General features: G+C 48.4%; 1 protein-coding gene across 1 annotated transcript; it reads right to left on the bottom strand.

Annotated features, from left to right (window-relative positions):
* Positions 1 to 5,980: 5,980 nt before the first annotated feature.
* Positions 5,981 to 21,249, bottom strand: LOC124657078 (bZIP transcription factor TGA10-like). The gene is made up of 13 exons (XM_047195693.1): positions 21,068 to 21,249; positions 19,752 to 19,870; positions 18,561 to 18,613; positions 18,221 to 18,466; positions 18,052 to 18,096; positions 17,890 to 17,949; positions 17,655 to 17,732; positions 17,447 to 17,531; positions 17,068 to 17,339; positions 15,148 to 15,387; positions 14,400 to 14,532; positions 13,231 to 13,330; positions 5,981 to 6,308 (listed from the first exon to the last, which is right to left on the bottom strand). Exons 1-13 carry the CDS (start codon positions 21,247 to 21,249, stop codon positions 5,981 to 5,983), a joined length of 1,941 nt encoding a protein of 646 aa, XP_047051649.1.
* Between the last annotated feature and the right edge of the window lie 1,494 nt (positions 21,250 to 22,743).

The following is a 22,743-nucleotide window of genomic DNA, read 5'->3' as shown; positions in this document are numbered from 1 at the left end:
AGATGAAGAATCATCACTATTGAGCACAATATCAACATTGCAATTTTCCTCACCACTCACCATATCATTACCTCGTGTCTTGCTACACGTTGGTGAAGTGGAAGAAGATGAGAACTCGTCACGGCCGGAGGTGGAAGCAACTTGGAGCTCTTCATGATGTGAAGGGGAAGAGAGCTCCTCGGAGTCACCACCGACCAATTGAGAAGTGGATCCACCAAACATTTCCTTAAGCTTGATCCACATCTCATGAGACGATTTTCGCTTTATATATATCAAGAACCTACAAAAATCGGGTCTCAAGGAGAATAAAAGCTCATTAGATACTTGAGCTTCAAGATGTAAGTTTTTCTCATCCTCTAAAGATAGATTTTGAGGATCCATCGGAGGAGAAAACCCTACATCTAGAAATTGCTCAATGTTTGGACACAAGGTCCGAAGATTGCAAAGCAAGCAATTTCGCCACAAATGATAATTTGTGCCAACAAAGATAATTGTGTCATTGTGTACTATACTAGCCGACATCTTTACTCTCAAGGCGGTGAAGCCTTAAACAAGGAGAGACCTTGCTCTGATACCAATTGAAAGATCGAGATGTCGCCTAGAGGGGGGGGTGAATAGGCGATTACAAACTCTTGCGGATTTGTCTTGTAAGAATGCGGAATTAAACTATCGTTTAATTTACAAGCACAAACCCTAAATATGCTAAGCTCAACTAAGTGTAACAATAGTAACTAGAGCTAAGCAATATAGGCACAAGATATATGTAGCATAAGTGATAGCAAGATATATGTACTTCAAGCACGATGGCTATCACAAGGAAAGAGAGCTCGGGTATAGAAATAACCGAGGCACGCGGAGACGAGGATGTATTCCCGTGTTCCCTTGCTTTGCAACAAGGTACGTCACGTTTGGAGGAGTGGAGGTCCCACGAAGGATTCCCCGCGCCACGAAGGCTCACCCTATTCTCCGAACCACACCCACGAAGGATAATGGCCCTTTCCTTATGGTTAGCTTTTCCTCCGCTCCGGAGATGGCAAGCTCCACAACCACTTCACACGCTCCACGAAGGAGAAGCCCGGGCCTCTTCACAATCTTCTTGAAGAGATCACCGGAGCACCAATCACCAAGCCAACTAGGAGGTCACCCTCCAAGAGTAACAAGCTCACGGTCTCTCACTCAAACAAATCGTGGTGGAGAGCTCAACACTATGTAATGATGGAAAGCAAGAACACCGGAGGTGTTCAAGTCCTTCACACTCAAATCCCACCAAAGCAACGAATGCTAGGATGAGATTGGAGAGGAAGAACAAGGGGGAAAGTTAACCAAAGACTCCAAGATCTAGATCCCGAGAGATTCCCTCACTTAGAGAAGAAACGGTTTGGTGGAAGTGTAGATCTAGATCTCCTCTCTCAAATCCTCAAATATGAGCAAGAATGGTTGGAGGAATCAAGGGAGAGAGCAAGTTCTTCAAATAGCAACAATGGAGGTGAGAGAATAGGAAGAACTAGTTGCTCAAGGTGGAAGAAGGTCTATTTATAGTCTAGAGAGAAAAATAACCGTTGGGGAAAAAACCAGGTGAAAATCGGCTCAAAAACGAGTTAAAAAAGTCGCCCAGCCGGTCAGCAGGCCGGCCGACCGGAGCCTGGACCGGAGAGGCTGGTGGCCTGTCCGGTCGGACCGGCCCACCGACCGGGCGGGGCAGAGGCGCGCACAGGCGGCGAAAACCTTCAAGCCGCTCGGGGAAGCGTCCCGGCCGCGTGGGCCTCGCAGCGGGGAGGCGGCCCAGCACGGAACCCTGTTGGGCCGGGGGCAGCACCGGGCTGGCAGGTCCTGGACACGGCCCGAGGCCGGTCACAGGCCGCGCGGGGGAGAGGCCACGCCTGCGTGGGCCTTCGGCGGCTGAGGCGGCCCAGTCCAGATCCGGTCGGACCGGAGGCAGCGCCGGGCAGGCCGGTCACGGACCGGGCCTGCGACCGGACTTGGGCCGAAAGGCCCCGGGAGGCGGCCCGGATGGCACCAGCGCCGGATCCGGTCGCGGACCGGGTGGCCCGGTGGCCGGGCCGGTCGGCCGGCCGGCTCCCTCCCCTTTTTCTCTTTTTCTTTTTATTCTTTTCTCATCTTTCCTTTTTCTTTAATAACTATTGCTCCCGAACTCCGATTGACATGAAACCAATTTTGTTGGAAAGATAACGACGAATAGAACCCCAACAAAAACTGGAAATATGGAGACTCCTCACATAACATTTTTAGATGATTTTAGAGAGGGAGTCTCCCACCGTCAAGAAACGGTGAAGACGTCCAAACTCGAAAACGCAATAGAAGATGCATGCGGATTCCGTTTTCGATGAACTTGGGCTTGTTGTAAAGCTAGCAACAAGCTCAAGAACCTCACACGAGAGAAACACCAAGAAGCAATAGGGATATGCAAAGTATGCAAAGGATTGAGCTCCCTAAGACGATGTGATCAAGTTACTCAACCGAAAGCCCCTCTTAATAGTGCGGCTATCTATCCTATAATCCGGTCTCCCAACATCCACCTTGAGACCGGTAAAAGGAAAACCTAGCAAGGCCATACCTTTGCCTTGCGCATCCCGCTTGATCTTGATGATAGCTCTTCAAGCTCCATACAAGCCGGTATGCCTCAACTTGATCATCGTTGCTTCATGAAGACTCTCAAATGCTCCCCCATACACCATGATGGGAAAGCTCCATAGATGTACATCTTCACATGTCCATTATCACCAATGGACGGAAAGCTTCAAGCATGTGATCCACTTGAGATGCTCATCTTGAACTTGCCCAAATCAACCTTGTATCTTCTCATACTCACTTAAGATAGAGCATGGCTAATATTGAGTTCCACATAAGAACTCCATCTTCATTTCTTCTTCTTGATCATATCACATATGTATCTTCAAACCGATGATCTTGATGCCAATACACAAGGTATACCTTTATCTTCATGGCATCCATACTTGAATCCAACACATGGAGAACAAGTAGTACCTATGGAATATTCCTTCATATAAACTCAATGAAAACATTAGTCCATAGGGGTTGTCATTAATTACCAAAACCACACATAGGGGCAATGTACCCTTACGGAAGGAGAAAATCATTCGTGAGTTTTTCTTGCTGATGGATACTTCGGTTATCATGGACATTCCACTGTGCACACGAAGGCATGAGGATTTTTGGGCTTGGAATTTTGACCGCAAGGGAATTTTCAGTGTGAGACCGACCTATAGAATGATGGTTGCTACCAAGATCAACCGAGAGAATTATTTTGATGGCAACCCTGGGTCTTCCAACTTAGAGGCAGATTCTAAAGCCTGGTGCTCCCTTATGGAAAACACAAGTACCTGCGAAGATCCAGGTTTTTCTATGGCAACTAGCTCCACGGTCATTACCCACACCAGATCTGTCGGAACACCGAAATATGGCACACTCTAGCTCGTGTTCATTATGTGGTGGAGCTAATTCCTGGAGACACTCCCTTATTGAATGCAATATGGCGGTGAGTGTTTGGACGCTTTATGATGAGGAAATGGTGGAACACATGAATGCTATCGGTGAGCCAAATGATAAGAACTAGCTGTTCAAACTCATCGAGACGTTATCACATGCGCAATTCACAAGGCTAATGGTATCTCTTTAGGCGATTTGGACGGCGAGACGGAAAGCAATCCATGAGGAAATCTTTCAAAACCCTTTGTCAACTCATGGTTTCATTAACTCATACCTTGAGGAGCTGAAAGCTTTGGCCAAACCGCAGAGTGTGACTCCTGTCTGCAGCTCGAGTGCAAGGCAGGCTAGGTGGATTCCTCCGCCTCATCCAGTACCAAAGATCAATGTCGATGCTGCTGTTTCCAAAACCGAAGATCGGGGAGTTATTGCCGCTTTCTGCCGCGACAACAATGGAATGTATCTGGGTGCCTCAGCCGCGGTATTCTCGGGTATTACTGATCCAACAATCCTGAAAGCTTTGGCGGCTCGTGAGGCCTTGGCGTTGGCTGAAGACCTGTCCCTGAACCAGTTGTACATTGTCTCCGATTGCAAGTCTGCTATCTCCGACATCAAGGACGGATCTATGGGAAAGGATGACTCAAACATCTCCGAGATTAGGACTCGCACTACAAGTTTTCATGGATGCGTTTTCTCTCATAAAAATCGAGCTTCAAATTTCGAAGCACACAGTCTTGCTAGGCATATGATTTCTTCTGGAATAGGATGCCATATGTGGCTAGATATTTCTTATTCTGTTTCTATTCCTGTAAACATTATGGTTGATTAATAAAGCATAGCAGTTTGTCCTAAAAAAAACTAATGGGGAGCTATATAGTCAGTTTTCTGGTTGGATAACTTGCGCTAATGTAAGTTTAATGGAATACAATGTTCCATCTCAAAAGAAAAGAACTGGGAATCCCATTGGTCCGGATTTGAGCTGAGATGAGATATTAGCCTCATCGCTGTTCAAGATGCAATAATCCTATATATGCTGTGTCAAGCTTCAATATCAGCTGATTACTTATTTACGAGGAGGGGTTGTTTTTGGATATCCCCTATCATATTTCTGGTCCAAGATTCTATAATCCAGTGCGTCTGAGTTTCTGCTTGTCTTGATCACCCTTCATTTACTAACAGTAGCCGACAGTGATTCGAAATTAATGTTGACATGGTATTGAGAACAACATGAATAAACTTCATAAATGACCTAACAATTTTTTTCAACAATAACTTCTTGCAACTACAAGTGTCTTAATCAGATAATAATTTTATAGAACAAATACATCACTGGACCATCTACACTACACAACAGTACACTAGCAATTTTTATCTAACAACTAAATCACTAGATCACTAGCAACTGCACTAATTCAACAACAACATTTTTAACTAACAATTTTCATCTACGCAACACAGTAAAAAGGGAAAGATGTTAGCGTGGCACTCACCAAGGCGTCCGGCTGCGGTGAAGCATGAGAACGGAGGCAGAGGCGCGGCGTGGATCGACAACAGTGCGGACGGATAAACCACTTTGCTGATAAACTCATGAGTGACAATGAACCGGCTATTAGAGACATGTTATACCTCAAAGGACAGCCCTACAGACACACTTCCGTAGAGAACCAACCTGAGATTGGGTGTTTAGGAGGATGGTTGTATCCCTAGCCCATTGGAGTTTAAATCCTAGGTTTGATATCTGTGTGTCTCATAAAAGTGGAATATTCTTTCAGTGGAAGACGACGTTCCCGTCGACAGCGAGGCGTCTGTGGTGACTTCGTTAATTTCAAGATCCAATCTGTCAGCTAGTCTTCCAGAGATACTCATAGGGGTGTGCGTGTGTGCGTTTATAGAGGTGAGTGTATGAGCATGTATGTGAACATCTTCGTTTGTACTGAGTTTTTGAAAAAAATACAGACACACTTCCGTAAGCCTTTCCCGGTATGCCAAGCTACGTTCCAAGTTCAATGTGCCATTTAGATTCTCAGAGAAAAAATTGGTAACACCTCTTACAATTTGTTGTTACTAAACGGCTGTCTTCTCCATCCCAGCTTTCACGTCAGTCACTTGAAACATCATCATGGACCAGTAGTTGTTCCTGAACCATCTCTACCATTGATTGACACCGAATCATTTCGCGGTAATCGGAGCTGGAGTGTAATTGAAGTGGATCATCCCTGATTTCCCTTGAGTTCTTGCGTTTTTGTGTGAATTCTAGTTTAGAGCATCTCTAACAGATCCCATCCGACCTCCATCCGTATAATAACCTCCGATTTCCGGTTCGGAGACGAAAAAAGGGACCGTTCAGATCCATCGGACCCCCATTTCCAAAAAAAGTTCCAGGTCGCCCCTATTCGCGTCGCGCAAACTCCAAATACCCAGTTCCGTGAGGCCGTTCGAGAGCGAACCCCATCCCGATTTTCACGTTGGCGCCAAGGAAACTTCATCCCGTGCAACCTCCGGATACTACCAAAATTCACCGGAGTCGCCGGCGTCGAGCTAAAATTCGCCGGAATTTGGAGTGGGTGAAATGCGGGGGCAGCGGGCGGAGCGGCTGCTGGGCGCGGGCGAGCAGCCGGCGGCCGCGGGGCGTGGTCGACCGAGCAGCCGGCGGGCACGGGCTGCCGTCGCAGGCAGCCGGCGCGGGCGGGCGCGAGGGCAGGTGGCCGAGCGTGGGGCGGCCGTGTCCAAGGCGGACGTGCACGGGGCCTGTGTGGCCGTGGCCGGGGCCGGGCGTGGGTGGCCGGAGCGGGCACGGGCGGGCGGGGTCGTGACCGGGCGGGGGGGCACAATGGCCGAAAAGGCTCCACAATAATGCTCATGTTTAAGTAACCTTTAGTGTAAGATAGATCAACGCTACTAAACCAAGTACTAGCATAGCATGCACACTTGTCACCTTCATGCATATGTAGGAGGAATAGATCACATCAATATTATCATAGCAATAGTTAACTCCATAATCTACAAGAGATCATGATCATAGCATAAACCAAGTACTAACACGGTGCACGCACTTGTCACCTTTGCACACATGCGGGAGGAATAAACTACTTTAATAACAAATCACTAGAGTAGCACATGGATAAATTGTGATACAACATGCTGCAATCTTAAAGAGATATAAATAAGCACCTCACTATACCATTCAATGAGTAAGTATTACGTGAAATCTAGCCTAAGAGACCCACACGGTGCACACACTTTGTCACCTTTACACACGTGGGACGAGGAGTCTCCGGAGATCACATAAGTAAAACTCACTTGACTAGCATAATGACATCTAGATTACAAGCATCATCATATGAATCTCAATCATGTAAGGCAGCTCATGAGAGTATTGTATTGAAGCACATAGGAGAGAGATGAACCACATAGCTACCGGTACAGCCCCGAGCCTCGATGGAGAACTACTCCCTCCTCATGGGAGCGGCAGCGGTGATGAAGATGGCGGTGGAGATGGCAGCGGTGTCGATGGAGAAGCCTTCAGGGGCACTTCCCCGCTCCGGCGGGGTGCCGGAGCAGAGATCCTGTCCCCCGGATCTTGGCTTCGCGATGGCGGCGGCTGCGGCAGGTTTCTGTGGGTTTCGTCAATTGGTATCGGGTTTTCTGATCCGGGGGCTTCTTATAGGCGAAGAGGCGGCGCCGAGGGGTCGAAGGGCTGGCCAAACCCTAGGGGGCGCGGGCCACCCTAGGCCGCGCCGGGTATGGTGTGGTGGGCCTGTGCCCCCCTACTGGTCCCTCTCGTGTGTTCGGATGCTTCCGGGGATTCTAAGATCTTTGGCGTTGATTTCGTCCGATTCAGAGAATATTTCGTTACTAGGATTTCTGAAACCAAAAACAGCAGAAAACGAGAGCGGCACTTCGGCATCTTGTTAATAGGTTAGTTCCAGAAAATGCACGAATATGACATAAAGTGTGCATAAAACATGTAGATAACATCAATAATGTGGCATGGAACACAAGAAATTATCGATACGTTGGAGACGTATCATTAGTCCCACAATATGCTCACCCTTTAGGAGTTGTTTAAGATTCCTCATGTTAACATGACCAAGGCGGCGATGCCACAACCAACCTTCGTCATGCTTGGCCGCCATTAGACATGTGGAGAAGGAGGGGCTCTCTTTCGAGAGGTCAACCACGTAAAGGTTGTTCTCCACATATCCAACAAGGACCAATTTGAGATTGTCACTCCTAAAGACTTGCACATAATATGTAGTGAAATATGAATTGTAACCGGCATCGGCAAGATGGTATATAGAAAGTAAGTTATAGCCAAGGTGTTCAACAAGCATAACCGTCTCAAGGCACAAGTCCTTAGAGATTGCTACCTTGCCATACCCAAGTACCTTTCCCTTTGAGTTGTCACCAAAGGTAATGCTTGACTTCTTGTTGATATCTTCAATGAATTGATCAAGCACACCTTTTCCTCCGGTCATATGATTGGTGCATCCACTATCAAACACCCATTTTGGACCACCGGAGGAATACCCCTACAAAATCAAGTAGAGGATTTAGGAACCCATCGATTAATGGGTTCCTTTGCAATGGCAACTATATCTTTTGGTACCCAAATTGAGTACCCTCTATAAGCATAGCCATTAGGAGGGCCAACATAGTTAGCATAAACATCACCATAATAATCAACAAATAATGCATAGTGATCGTTTGGCCCCGTGCGGTCACCACTAGTGGCTTTGCCCCTTGAGGCTTTGCCATTATTAGCGACCTTCTTGTTCTTATCTTGAGCGGGTTTCTCCTTGTTGTAGTTCTTCTTCTTGTGAGACTTGGGAACGTATCCAAGTCCAAACTTTTGATGGTTTGACCTTTGCTTACTCAAGAGGTCATCCAATCCCATCTTGTTCTTGGCGGTGGTGAACTTTGCAAGTTCCTTTGTTAACCTAACATTTTCTTCAAGAATAGATGCATGCTCACAAGAGGATTCATTAGGATGATAGTCGAGACCATATTTAGTCACCAAGGATTCAAGATATGCATTGGTCTCAACATGCAAAGAGAGTTCCTCTTGTAAACGAACATGTTCCTCAACAAGCTTAGCATGCTCACTAGTAAAAGATGTAGGGGAACTAGCATGCTTTTCAACAACAATGGGATCCTTCATTGATTCAAGTGCTTTCATGTAAGTTTCTTGGAGTAGTTCATGGTTCTCTCCAAGTTTCTTGAGCTCATCCTTTACAAGCTTGTTAGCTCTTTCAAGGTGGTCAAGATCCCTAGTGAGAGAAGCATGAGCAACTTCAAGTTCCTCCTTTGAGGTATGGAGCACTTGAGTCAAAGATTGAGCCCTATCAATAGTTTCTAGGTCCTTAACTTTATCAAGTTCATAGGTTTCAATTTGTTGCTTAAGGCCTTGAGATATACACCTTTCGGTTTTTAGCTCTTGTCTTAGGAGATTGAATCTCCGTTCCTTTTCATCCAATTGATATTCTAATTCCTCAATGGACTCATCCTTTTCTTTGAGAGAGTCCATCAAGAAATCAAACTTGACAAGAGCTTCACCACGAAGGGTGCATCTAACATTGTAAAGTTCCTTAAGCACAATTAGTTCATCTTGATTTTCATTTTCATCATCAAGAACACTAGATAGGGAAGGTGGAGGTTCCATTACCTTGGTTTCCCTTGCCATAAGACAAGAGCCAACGATTGTAGAGGAGGAAGAGTCATCGAGTCATCATCTTGGGTGATTCTTGCCATGAAGGAGGAACCAACATCATTCTCCGTGGAGTAGTCCTTGGAGTAGTCATATGTGAAGAGTGACCCGGGCTTGGAGTAAGCCAAACCGGCCACCCCGGCCTCCTTCTCCTCATCTTCTTCTTCATCATCGGACAAGTACTCGGCTCCAACAAAAGCTCTTCCCTTGTTCTTCTTGAATCGATCGTTGATTGGGTTTGGCTTCAATCTTGGCTTGACCCCTTTGATGAATCTTGGCTTGTCTACCCTTTTCTCATAAGGGCACTCATTTGCAAAGTGGCTATCTTCATCACAATTGTAGCAAGTTCTCTTCTTCTTCTTGTCATTGAGGAGCGTAGGCAACTTTCCCTTGTACTTCTTGGCAAAGAAGGCAAAGTCAGTGACGATGTCACTAGTTGAAGTCATCTCCTCATCTTCTTCAATTTCATATTCTTCTTCTCTTTCATGGTTGGCTCTAGCTTTGAGAGCAAGGTTATGTGACGCTTCATGGTTGTGTGAGGCTTCATCAACACGGTTCATAGCCTTGAGCCTCTTTCCGGCTTTGGCCATGCGTTCACTGGTGGCCACATAGGAGACTAGATCATCGGAGTTGAGATTGGCACTCTTGGTCATGATTTGCAAGTTGAGTCCAAGGTTGGTGTCTTCTTGTTTGACGGCAATCATAGCAATGACCTTGGATTTTATGAAGGCTTCGTTCATCTCGAATCCGTCATTGTACTTCTCAGCACCAAGTCCCTTGACCCTTACTTTCAGAGCACCAAGCCTAGCATAGGCATCGAATACGGTTTCTCCATCTCGAATCATGAACTGGTAGGCCTCTTGCTTTGCGGTCTCATAGAGAGCTGATTGGATCAAATCGGTTCCCTCTTGGAGTACTACGATCCGATCCCACAACTCTTTAGCGGAGACAATGTCATCGACTTGATCAAGAAGCTTGCGGTTGATGCCACTTCTAATCTTGTCACGTGCGGATGCATTGAGTTGACGGTTGTAGAACTCGGTGGAGGTCAACCGAGTAGGATCTTGTGGCTCCCGATGTCCATGAACAATGAGCTCCCATAGCTCCACACTGCAGCTGCGAATATGAGATTCCATAGCAGATTTCCAATGTGGAAAGTGAGTTCCATCGTAATGGGGAACGGTCCCACTATGGTTTATATGAGGCAGGGTGAAGTGTTTCTGGGATAGTTATGGTTAACATCATGGTAGGTTTCCTTAGAGACCGAAGCCCCACTAGAAGTTCCACCGGCAGTTAAGTTCTTAAGCATGGCAGTCATTTCTGTCATTTGATTTTGTAGCTCATCCTCCTTTTTCTTCTTCTCGGCATCATATGCCAAGAGTCTAGATTTCATCTCTTTAACCGAAAGGTTAGAGTCGTCATCTAGACCCTCGAAGAGTTTATCCATCTCACTCTTAAGGCGGTGAAGCCCTTAATAAGAGTCCAGGCTCTGATACCAATTGAAAGTATAGAGATGGTAAACCTAGAGGGGGGTGAATAGGTTTCTACAGATTTTAATTCTTTCTTTGCAATATTAGGCTTTGCGGAATATAAAGGTGAGCCTAATGCAAACTAGGTGAAGCAACCTGTATGAGGATACAACTAACTCAAGCACGAAGGCTCTCACAGGCAGTTAAATCACAAGTAAGGAGTTCGGTTAGAGATAACCGATAGCACGCGGAGACGAAGATGTATTCCCGTGTTCCCTTGCTTTGCAACAAGGTACGTCACGTTTGGAGGAGTGGAGGTCCCACGAAGGATTCCCCGCGCCACGAAGGCTCACCCTATTCTCCGGAGCCTATCCCACGAAGGAATAGCTCACTCACTTGTGGTTGACTTTGAGGTAGCCTCCAAACCTTCACAATCTTGCCGGAGCAAATCCACGGCCCGGATGCTTCCGGACTCCTCTTGCCTACCTAGGGTTTCCAAGGAACCCTAGGAAGCAAGCTTCTCAATGAATACAAGGGGGAATGAGATTTGGCTTGGTAGAACGGTAGATCGGGTCCTCCTCTAATGATTCCCCGGAGGGATTTGAGTTTGGGTGGAGGAGGAGGGAGATCTGAGGCTTTTGGTGTTTCTAACAATGGAGTAAGAGAGAGAGAGCTCAAGAACAGCTTGTAGTGTAGTGCCTCACCCTTCCAAGGTAGAAGAAGGGGTATTTATAGTGTTCTTCAAAATCTGGCTGTTGCCACTTGCCACCTCAGCATTCTTCCCGACAAACCCGGTCAGACCGGACCACAGACCGGACAGCCCGGTCGTGAGGCCGGTCAGACCGGACTGGTGACCGGAGCACCTTTGCGTCGTCCTGGCGCTTCTCCTGTTGGTGCCCGGTTGCTGCCCGGTTTCCGACCGGTCGACCGGACGGAGCACCGGACCCGCCGGTCAGGAGCCCGGTCGACCGGGCCACAGACCGGACCTGCTGGTTCCTCCTTTGGAGCCCGGTTTCCGACCGGTCGACCGGATTTCTCCTGTAACCCCTTTTTGATTGTTGTTGAAAATGGGGGGGTCTCCTTTAGCCTTCTTGTTCCTTTGATACACCATTTACGCCTCATTGCCTAATACCTGAGATTATCCTTATAAACATATTAGGCCAAATACTTTAGCACGGTGTCATCGTTACCAAAATAATGGATAAGGGTGAAATACCCTTACACGACCCACCACGCCGACGAGTTGCCAGTCCGGCGTACATGCTTGCCAAGCAATCAAGGATCATCATGTGCTCGTCGTCTTGGGCGGCTGCTGCCATCTCTTCTTGCATAAGCTCGACGAACATCTGCTCCTCCTCTTCGTCCGAGTCCATGGCCGGCGAGGCAAATGGACGAACACCTGACGGGCGTGGTCGAGGCAACCCGAGCCGCGAGCGACGACGAGCAAGCAGGCCGGAAAACAGGCCGGTGGAAGAGCAGCCAGATAGGCCGTCGTCCAAACACGGCGTAATATAGGCAGGTGGGGAAGGAGGGGCGGCGCAATCTGGGCAACAAGCCGGCGGGGTGGTGCCAGCGGCGAGAGAGATACGAGGGGTGGGGGAGATTTTGAGCGACGTGGCGGTGGGGTTCGTGCGCCGAGTCACCGACAGATCGGGCCCTTCCCCGCTTTTCACTCGTCCGGAGTCCCCGAGAGCTCCCCGGGGGGCCGGGGGTGGCGTGGGATCGCCGGATGAATTTAGGCCCAAATCCGAACGAAAACGAGGAACCGGGGGCGCGACTGGGCCGAATTTCGCCGTCCGGATGGAAAAAACGCTCGCCAGGGGCCTCCTCGGGGGGACGAGTGGAGATGCTCTTACTTCACTTGTACCATACTTTTCTTGTATACCTTTTTTCTAGTGTTATTTCGCCGTATAAGATTGTTTACCTAGTTACGTTTTAGATAATCCAGTTTATATCGGCAAGTTTCCCAAAGCAAGCGAACCGTTTAAAATTTGTATGTCGAGAGTGTGGACTCACAGCATGGAGAGTTAATAGCATAAAACCATCATTTTGATGGTGAAATTTACCGAACACCACCACTTTACGTTTGCGGGACAAAAAATCACCAGATTTTGCGAGATTTTTTTTTACAGAACACGCTAAACGTGAACTGAACACGAATTAACAGGGAATCCGACAGATGGGGGCCATCTTACAGGAGCTAACTTACTGATGTGGACTATACCCCACTTGTCAGCTGAATTTTAAAAAATAAAAATAGCCTTTATCCCCAATCTCTCCGCGTTGACCACTACTACCAGTAGCAGCCCCTGCTCGACTTGTGTGCGGCCGCTGTCGAGCGTCGCTGCCGCTGCGAAGCCACTGCACGCACCCTACCTCCCCGCGTCCCCAACTCTCCACTCGCACGCTAGCGGCCCCGCAGAGAGCCGCCGCTGCAGAGCTACTCGTCCCGCTCCTCAGCTGCCCAGCCACATGGCCGCCGCACTCCGGCAACGCAAGCCTCTCCCCATCTTCTTGGCCCTCCCCAACGCACATATCCCCTGCCCGTGTGACCGCCGTTGACGCCAAAAGCCTGCAGCAAGCGCTCGCTTGCTGGCGAAGACCGCGAGGAGCGCAGGACAACGCCGCCAGCTACCAAGATGCGGGAGTCCGACGACCTCCCCTAGACTCACCGCGGCTGAGCGCGGCCCTCGCGCCCCTTCCCCCCTTCAAGCCACCTCCACCCCGTCGCTGGCCACCCGCCTCCCCACATATGTTCTTTTTCCTCCTCCACGACAAGTTTCCGGCGGTGACAGATCCCGGCGAGGCGGTGGCGGGCAGGCTCGGCCTGGCGGGACGGAGGGTGGGCGCAGCGAGGCCGCAGCAGGCAGGTTCGGCCAGGCGCAGCGGCTGCGGGCGGGCACGGCGCCGTCGCGGTGAAGTCTGGGCACAACGAGGCGAGGCGCGGCGGCGAGCTGCTGTAGGCGGCCGAAGCTTGCGCGGCCTGCACGACCCGCCGAGGGAGCACGGAACGGCGGCATGGCTGGGCTGGAGGGGGAGGCGGGGTAGGCCTGCAGCGGGACACGGGGTGGCCAGCGCCGGAGGCTGGGGGCGACGGCGCCATAGCCTGCCGCGCTGCGGCTGTGGTCACGGGAGAGCTTTCCCATTTTATGATTTTTGGGTTTTTTTTCTATTTTTTAAACTGGACTGACAAATGGGCCCTCTGTCCACGCGCTAACAATGGCCCCCACCTGACAGATTCCCTGTCAATTCGCGTTCAATTCGTGTTTAGCCTGTTCCGCAAAAAATCTCATAGAATGTGGTGGTTTTTTGTTCCGCGAACTAAAGTGGTGGTGTTCGGTAAATTTCACCTTTAATGTGGTGGTTTTATGCTATTGACTCCAGCATGGATCCAGATGCCAAGGCAAAATGGGCTAATTAAGGCATGGATCCGATTGATCGATCATTACCCTAGTACACTCTAATTATCCAGATCCACGACAAACAGGGTACTACGATGACATTCTTTGACATGTTTCAGTTTCCCTCTGGTGACCCTCTCCACTACTCCAGTAGGCACCGGCTAGCCGCTAATTTAGCTTGCAACACTTAAACGGTCCTTGAACCCTTTATCCAAGCGAACGAACAACGATGATCCATGCATATATATGTGGTTAAATCCATGGATGGATGGATGGATGGATGGATGGATGGATGGATGGATAGGTAAAATTAGTTGTGAGGGCCGCCGTGGTGGTGCTCCGGCGGCGTCCTGGCGCGGGAGACCCAAAGGGAGCTGAGGGCGCGGAGGCGGTGGAAGTAGTCGGCCATGGCGAGCAGGGAGCGCGCCATCTGCCGCGTCGTCAGCACCTGGTGCAGCCGGTGCAGCGTCTGCTGCCTCAGGTTCTCCGCCTGCACACATATCCACATCCATGCAACGACCATTAGTTCATTAGCGTCTATCGTATACACACCAGATCAATGGGCGGCATAAACAATCTATGCATGCACCTACTATGCCCAACATGGAAACTGAAGTTCAGTGAACAAATCAACCCTCCATCGACCATAAACAAAGTCCTAGATCATGTTTGTTAGCCTTTCATGATCGTGTTTCTATAGTTGGCCACGCGTTTCGATCTTCTCAGGCTTTCAGCTGTCCATTTTTGGGATGGCGACAGTCAGGTGCTTTTTAAAAAAAGTTCAGAACCTAATCCACGTACATGCATCTAGACTGTCAGTACTAGCCGCCTGTGCCTTTCCAGCTTGACTTGTAGCTAATTCTGTTTAGTTAATCAAATGCTGTGTCGATCTCGGTTATTAGGTGAACTAATATATCCATTGCACTATATCAAGTGTCAACTAACCAATCCATAGTTCTCTCTATTAGCTGAAGCTCTAACCGAACCACTACAGTGACAGCAACAGTGACAGAAAATGCAATTTAATTAATTCAGAGATCTGGTAGACAAAAAATGTATTGACCTGGCTGAGAATGAATCGTAGTACTGAGTAGGACGTACTGACCTGTCGCACGAAGCCCTCGAGCGTGGAGAGCTTGTGGATGGCGAGCCCCATCTGTCCCATGTAGTTGGCGACGTTGGGGGTGCAGCCGAGCGCGTCGGCGATGACGGTGTCGGAGAGGGACTGGTAGAGCGCGTCGAGGCCCTGGCTGAGCGCCTCCTCCGTCTCCAACGCCGACTGCTGCAGCCCGTACACCCCCACGATCTGCTGCTCCGTCAGCGGCTCCACGTGCCCAAGCAGCATCTGCATTCAGTCATTAGGTTAACAGAGGCTCGAGATTAGTGAAATAGCGGAGCGTTGCCACAAGCAGGAGGAGGACAAGAACTGGACGCCGGTCGTCCCGCCAGGCCGCCATTAATGTTGCCCCGGCCAGGGCGTGTCGCACGCACGCACGCGGCCGGCCATCGATCGCGATCTGCTGCATGCGCCGCGGAGACGACGGAGATCGAGGGCTAGCTACAGCTCTTCAATGCGCGCGGCGGGAGCGAATCGCCGGCCAGCCCCGGATTCATGGGAGGTTCCCCCTACCGCTAGAGCTAGCTACGCGTTGCTGGAAACGAGAGGATTCCTGCAGGCTCGCGTCACCCCGGCGCCGAAATGCGCATGATGATCTAGCCCAATTTACCATACCGACTCCCTCTTGCGCGACTTGAATGCCGCGATCGAGACATGCATGGGCGTCAGTCCCGGCCGGTTGTAGTATGTAGTTAGCCATTTCCTAGGTGAGCTACCCATACGAACAAGTTTGAGATATGTGGATGAGCATTTGATTTTGGTGTATCTATGTCGCAATCTTGTGAAAGGGGTCAAACATTTTTTCTCTTCCTGAAAGAGGAATTTCAGAGTAGTTCATCTCCTCACTAACTGTCCTTGTGTGCAATCCATGAACAAAAATGCACTAAAATTTGCTAAAGTTGCACATTCTCTGACCGTATTTTAACACCGTGATGTGCAATTTAGGTGACTGAGATTTACAATGTTTGAGACAATTTGGAAATTATTAGCACAACCATACCCGTTAGGGCGGACGTAGGTATAGCTTGGCCCCCACTCAAATTTTTAATTTCAGTGAAATTTCTTCATACTTCAGTGGAAAAGATTCAAAAAAAACAGTGTATTTGTATCACAATTGCCCCCACTCATCCGAATCGCCCCCACGCTGGGTCCACCCCTGGTACCCGTAAAAGATCTATCACGCACAAACATTTACTACCCCAGTTCTAGCAAAGCGTGAAATCATACTCCCTCTCTCACAGTTTATTAGGCGTGCGCGTACCTCTAGATCGCAAATTTGATCAAGTTAGCATTAGTTATATGTTATAAAAATTATATCATTAGAAAGTTTAGATGTTCTATTTTCTAATGATATACTTTTTACATTATATAATTTAAATTATATAGGTCAAATTAGCAACCTAGGGATACAGAGAAGAATAGTAAACTGAGACGGAGGGAGTACTTCTCTATATTTGGCCACTAATCAAGATTTATTTGATAGAAATTATGAGAGCTACATTTATGAATAAAAGGTTCACAAATATTTTTTTATATTAATTGGCCAATATTGTCTTCTTGGAGACTGCGAAATCTGAACTTTCAAAATTAACGGCCAAAGTTGCTGATGGGAGTAATTTTGAATAGAGAGATAGTCATAACTAAAAAAAATTGCTCCTACAAATTTGTGGTAATCATCTTTTATTTTAGTTTTGTCTACAGGTTATTCATTTTAGTGGTTTTCCATGGAAGCCAATAATCACGGCATAATGTTAGGCGAAAAGAGCCATATAGCTTGTCATGTTTATCCATTTGATTGATGTTGTCGTGGCCACTTGCGACCGAGACCGATGGTGTGGTGATTGTCACCGACATCTATGGCGGCTAGGGCTAATCAAATCTGAAGAAAAGCAAATCTAAACGTCGTACCTTGATGACCTCGGAGGGTCGGAATCCGCCGAGCCAGAGGAAGCAGCGCTCGGCGGGGCTCCTCCAGACGCCGGAGATGAGGTGGAAGACGTCGCCCTTGATGACGGTGTCCTTGATGGTGAGCACCTCGTCGTGGTGCGCCAGGCAGCTCTCCACGTACATCTGCAGCTCTCCCTCAGGCAGCTGCTGCTGCAGCGCCGCCCGCAGCTCGTACATCAGCCGGGAGTGCTCCTCCTGCCACCGCCCGTACTCCACGTCGAACATCGCCGCCTCTGCATGGATGCCAATTCATTTATTGTATACATTGATACATCGACATAGTACATCAGAGAATTCAGTTATGCATCTGTAGTTCTGTACATGTATGCAAGTGAATTACCTGAGCTGAGGCCGTCGATGCCGCCGAGCCCTTTTCCTGTGAGGCCTTGCTCGGCCAGGAGGTTGCTGCCTGGGTAGAACACTCCCTGCACATACATCATATCCACATGAATGTGCAATGCATACCGACTGGAAAGAAAAAAGGGGAGATCCTATTTGCGATAGGCCTGAATTTCATCACAGATTCAGTTAGTTGCTGGTGCAAATACCTGAGCTCTTGCACTGTGGAGTTCTTGCTCGATCTGGGCCAGCCTGATCCTGCTGGACTCAAGTTGCTGGATATAGGCCTGTTGAATTGCATCCAAGAGAGAGAAAACAGTCAGTTAATTGACACTGTGGAGTGCTGGCATTATATTGTCGATCATTGATACAAGAGTTCCCTTTCTGTCGTTGTTTTATGTGTTTGTTTCTTTCCATTCTGGTGTTAACTGTTGCTTCACTCACCTTCTTCCTCAGCCTGCTTTTCCTTGCCGCCTCCCTGTTCTGGGCTAGCCTTCTCAGCGTCTGCATTTTGTCGATCACCAAAGAGTCAGCAACATATCGAGCACTGCAGATATTTAGTTTTGCAAAAGACACGACGATTCATTAACATCATAAATCTATTACTTTTGGATCGCGTTCACCGGTGGATAAGCTCCGCTTGTGTTCCTTCTGCAACCACCAAAGGGGAACAATGCACAGCGTTAGCTATTAAATTAACAAAATCTAGCTATGAGGCAGGCAGGTTTGTTAATTAGGTGGTTCAGTAGTTAACTACTCTCACTGACTCACTGACCTTGGTGACCGGCTTGACATCCTTGCCGACTCCTGCAGAATGCTCAGCAGCGAAGCCGGGTTGTTGGTGCTGCAGGTGGTGGAGGTGATGGTGATCCTGCTGCTGCTGCCTCCTGCTCCCAGCTGCCAGCTCCTCCATGGCCGCCGCAGCCGCGTGCTGCTGCTGTTGGTGGTGATGGTGATCCGGTGACGACCTCGGCATCTTGGATCCCACGGGCGCTGGCGACAGGACTAGGCTAATCTCCCCCTACCAATCACACATCACGACTATGTCAATCCAACAGCAACCAAACAGCAGCGACAAATCGAACCAATCAAGGGTGAGATGTGCGTAGGTGTACCTTGGGTGACGGCTCAACGTGCATCGGCTGGGAAGGGAAGATGTTGAGGGTCTCTGCATCCATGAACGACCAAGGCAGACAGAAGGGGTGAGCAAGTGAGCAATGGCCTGATGAGCTGATGGAGCCGAGAGGGCTCGCGTACATATACACCGCTGCTGAAGCTCTATGAGGGGAGATGCAGCTCTCGTTCTCATGCAGACAGGAACAAAATAATCATGGCCGGACGCGTACAGTGGCTGGCTGGGAGCTAGCGCTAGCTTCCAGTACGAGCTGAGGCCTGGCACTGGCAAGACACGAGAAAGCTGGGGCTGGGGTACGGGGAGATACGGGGCACAGCTTAGGCATGCATGCTCCTGCCTGTGCTGTGCTCGAACTGGAGTAGATAGGATCGGGTCAAACAGACTCTATATGCAGCAGAGATGGACGCATGCAGCTCAGGCAGGCAAGGTGCCAAGCCAGCCATTGCAGGCGTGGCTGTACTCGGCTGCTGCTGGCTGTACTGGTGGTGGTGTCCGGCCGGAGGAGGGAGATCATCCCCTCTGCGTGCATGTACTCTCCTGCCGCGGCCACATGCAGCGCGATCGATCGCCAGGGAAATCATTGAGCAGTTTGTTACATGTCACAGTCCGACCGCCCAGATCGAGCACAAAGGTAGAGAGAGGAGAAGAGGAGTGAGAGAGAGTGTGTGTTTTGCTGGGTGCCATATGCATCCATGGCGGCCGGACGGCGACTTTGAGCAAGGCATATGCGGTGGTGTCGATTCCATGGTCCTCTCCAAGGCAGGGTACTGCAGATTTGCAGCAGAGATCCTGGCCGGTCAAAACGTAGTACCTGCAGCCTGAGAATCTGCTAGCGGAAAAAGATGCGCCTTTCTGCATGCACCAGATCAGAGCTAGGATACATCTCTGTCTCTACTCCCATCTACATCTACACTCCTCTTCCTACAAGTGCCAAAGACACATCTATTTCTGAGCTTACCTACACTTCCATTAATAACCAATCTTACTCCGCATATGACTGACGAACTGGAAAGCATATAAGACCAAGCAACTTTAACTCACACTTTATGGAGTACACTGGTAACTTGCATTTGACTAATTGACTCGGAAGAACTGGAAACGGCAAATATACTGGAATCAATTGCACAAGATTACTTTGACCAGCTATTTTGTAAGTTTCCTGGGCACTTACGCCGTTGTTCGTGCTGCTGCGAGGAGGCATGGCCGCCATGGCCATGGTCGAGGTACATGAACAGCGCCTGGTCCAGCTCCCCCAGCTGGTCATACGCCCCCGACGCCTCCTTGCCGCTCCTGCATCCATGGTGGTGCCGCACAAATTAATCGATCGACATATGCATGGCGAGATCGATGATCGATCATGAGGAGCTGTGTGTTGAACGGAGGCATGCACGGGGTTCGAGGGGCAACACATCATCATGAAATCATGCTGCGCTAGTGTATGACTATGAGCCTATGTATGTGTGATGCTATTATTAACTCGTCTGGTCCAATCCCTCTTCTCTGCTCTGCAGGAGTGGGAACAGGAGGATATTGTGGAATCTTCTCTAGCCTTTGTGGACTAGTGGCAGGCATTTATTTTTGGCAGCCCAGGAAATATGGCAAGTCCCGAAATTTCATGTGTGCAAGATATGCTCACTGAAAAAAATGTAATCATGCATGGACCGCTATACACACTACTCCTGCCCCATCTGGTGGGATATATGTCTATCAGTTACTCCTAATTTTTAATTTTGATGAGTACCACATATAATACTATCATGTCCTAATTAATTATTAGTGTTCTTGTTGTCCTTCAGTAAACAATTAGTGTGCCCCTAATATTTTAAAGGGGAGACTAGTGAGTTGTTAATTTCCACAACAATTCAACTATCTGAACCAAACAATGAATACAAAACAATTCAACTATCTGGCCCCAATTATCAGAGCACAACAATTCAACTTCCTGAAGGCCCCAATTATCAGAAGAGAATACTTCAATTATGTGCCTAGCTCGATCTATAAAGAAGTAGACAATTTTAAGCCTCCAAAACAAAATCCGCTCATCATCTGGAATTTCTCCTCTTGGAGTAAAACATAAAGAAATAAAGAAGCAAGAAATTGTGAAGTACTTCGATTTGTCATTCCACAACCATGCCTAATCTAAGAATCACTTGACTTTCCAATAGCTTCCACCAGCAAGCAAAGGAGAAATCATCAACATGTATGTAAAGTTCAGTACAAGAAGGCCCCCTAGCCTTTTTCTATTAGCTAAGATCATGTTGATTTCTCAAGAAAGGGAAGAAGATAAGAAAAGCAAGAAGGATCATGGCCGGAGCATGAATCACAGAGATCAAGCAAAGAAACAAAAACCAAACAAAACAAGGCAAGCAATCCAGTCGAACTTGTCTCAGGACTCGGATCATTCGAGCGATCAAGAAATTCAGAGTGGATAGGTGCAAACAATTAAACAGGAATCAAAATTCAATTCAGTTCAGTTGAGAACCGCACATGAAGCTCGCAGCTGCCGCGTGCATGGAGGAAGAGGAAGACGAGGAAGGAGGGGCAGCATGATGATGTTGTTGTTGTTGGTGGTGATGGGGGCTCATCCCGAAGGAGATGTTCATCTCGTGATGCTGCTGCCTGATGATCTCCTGCTGATCATGCTGTCCCTGGCTGCCTGCACTCATCATCTCCAGAGAGACACGCAGACACCGACCGACGACACACCACACAGGGGCTATATCTTCCTCTCTCTCTGTGTGTCTCCGCCTACGTATGTATATCTAGGGAGACCTAAATACAGTTTGACTCTAGGAGGGCCGGGCTAGCTGCCAAGGCACCACCTCTATCTTTCTAGCTATCTTCTCCACACCAGCAAACTACCCAGGCCGGCCGGCCGCACGAACCTCGACTGATCTATCTCTCTATCCAGGAGACCCTAGCTCGTGATGGCGCCTTGGAACCTAGCTCGCTAACAAACTACTACCAGTTCTCCTCCTCTCCTCCCTTCGCCTCTAATGACGTTCTTGTCTATATGTATCTTCCTTTGCTGCGTGTAGGTCTATGGGTTCCAGAAGGGCTGAGAGGCCATTAATGGCGAAACAGACTTTCTGTTTGGCTCCATGCCCTCTAGCAACTAATGGCGCGCTTACAAACAGCCGACTTTTTCTCCACCTCTTCCTCTCCGTTTCTTTGCTTGCTTTAACCCCTCTCTCTATTCTCTGTGTAAGGGGGCAGGTGAAGCACAACTGCACAATACGTTGCCACTTTTGATTTTTCTTTTGTGTCTCTACCTGTTTTTGCACCGAAATCCTTTCGTTCCCTCCATTTTTGTATCTCTCTCTCCAAATGACATGGTAGCAAAACTTTGCTGCTTTCTCTGATGATAAATAGATTGTCTAAAACCTCTACTTGGAGGTTCAAACGCTGATTCACTCGTTCCTATCCAAGCTTTAACCTCGCTGACCTAACATGCCAGATATCATATATCTTTGGGATAAGAACGTCGTCGAGCTTACCAATATTCATGCCGGCACTTTCAGTTTAGGCTGCCTTTGAGTTTAGCTCGCTGTCTGCGTGTTTGTGGGCTGCCGGCAAATCCTTGATTAGCTATTCTTTCGGTTTTGTTGCTTTGGGCTAAGCCGTATGCCACAACATGGTTATATAAACGTGTGAAACCTAAGGGCTTTATTAATTTAAAGTCGGGCAGTGAGGGCCTTTTATCTAAAAACATATTCATACCGGTACGTACCTTCATCGACAAAATATCCTTCTAGCTAACCTCTATTCACGGGCTCGCCGACTGCAATTGCAAGGATGATTTCTTCGCACAGCTAATCACTCGAAATCCACTCGCGCGATAACAATCACTACACGAAATTGATGCTTTGTCGTGTAGCTGTAAGTGCACGGCAAAGCCTTTGCCGTGCAACCTTACACGGCAAACATCGAACGGCAACAATCATGACATGTGACAAAAATTTAACCTTAATGGATAGTACTAGGGAATTTTAACAAAAATTTACATGGCACGTGACAAAGCAACACCAACATCAATAGGAGCTGAAGAAATTTAGAGCTGCCCTGCAAAATAGAAGATTCACTTGGTCACATGAGCGTCAAAACCCAAGGATGATCAAGCATGATGGTGTTTTTCGCAATGAGGAATGGAATTTGCTAATTGA

Source organism: Lolium rigidum, chromosome 5 (genome assembly GCF_022539505.1).
Source record: "Lolium rigidum isolate FL_2022 chromosome 5, APGP_CSIRO_Lrig_0.1, whole genome shotgun sequence".
Taxonomy (NCBI): Eukaryota; Viridiplantae; Streptophyta; class Magnoliopsida; order Poales; family Poaceae; genus Lolium; species Lolium rigidum.
The sequence above is the reverse complement of the archived record's forward strand: the minus strand, read 5'-3'. Positions and strand labels throughout refer to the sequence as shown.

Coding starts and splice junctions, on each gene's coding strand:
- LOC124657078 (XM_047195693.1), bottom strand. CDS start 21,249: ATGATGAGTGCAGGCAGCCAGGGACAGCATGATCAGCAGGAGATCATC. Junction 17,950..18,051: donor CCGGTGAACGCGATCCAAAA/GTAATAGATTTA, acceptor GACAAAATGCAG/ACGCTGAGAAGGCTAGCCCA. Junction 14,533..15,147: donor TCGAGGGCTTCGTGCGACAG/GTCAGTACGTCC, acceptor ATATGTGTGCAG/GCGGAGAACCTGAGGCAGCA.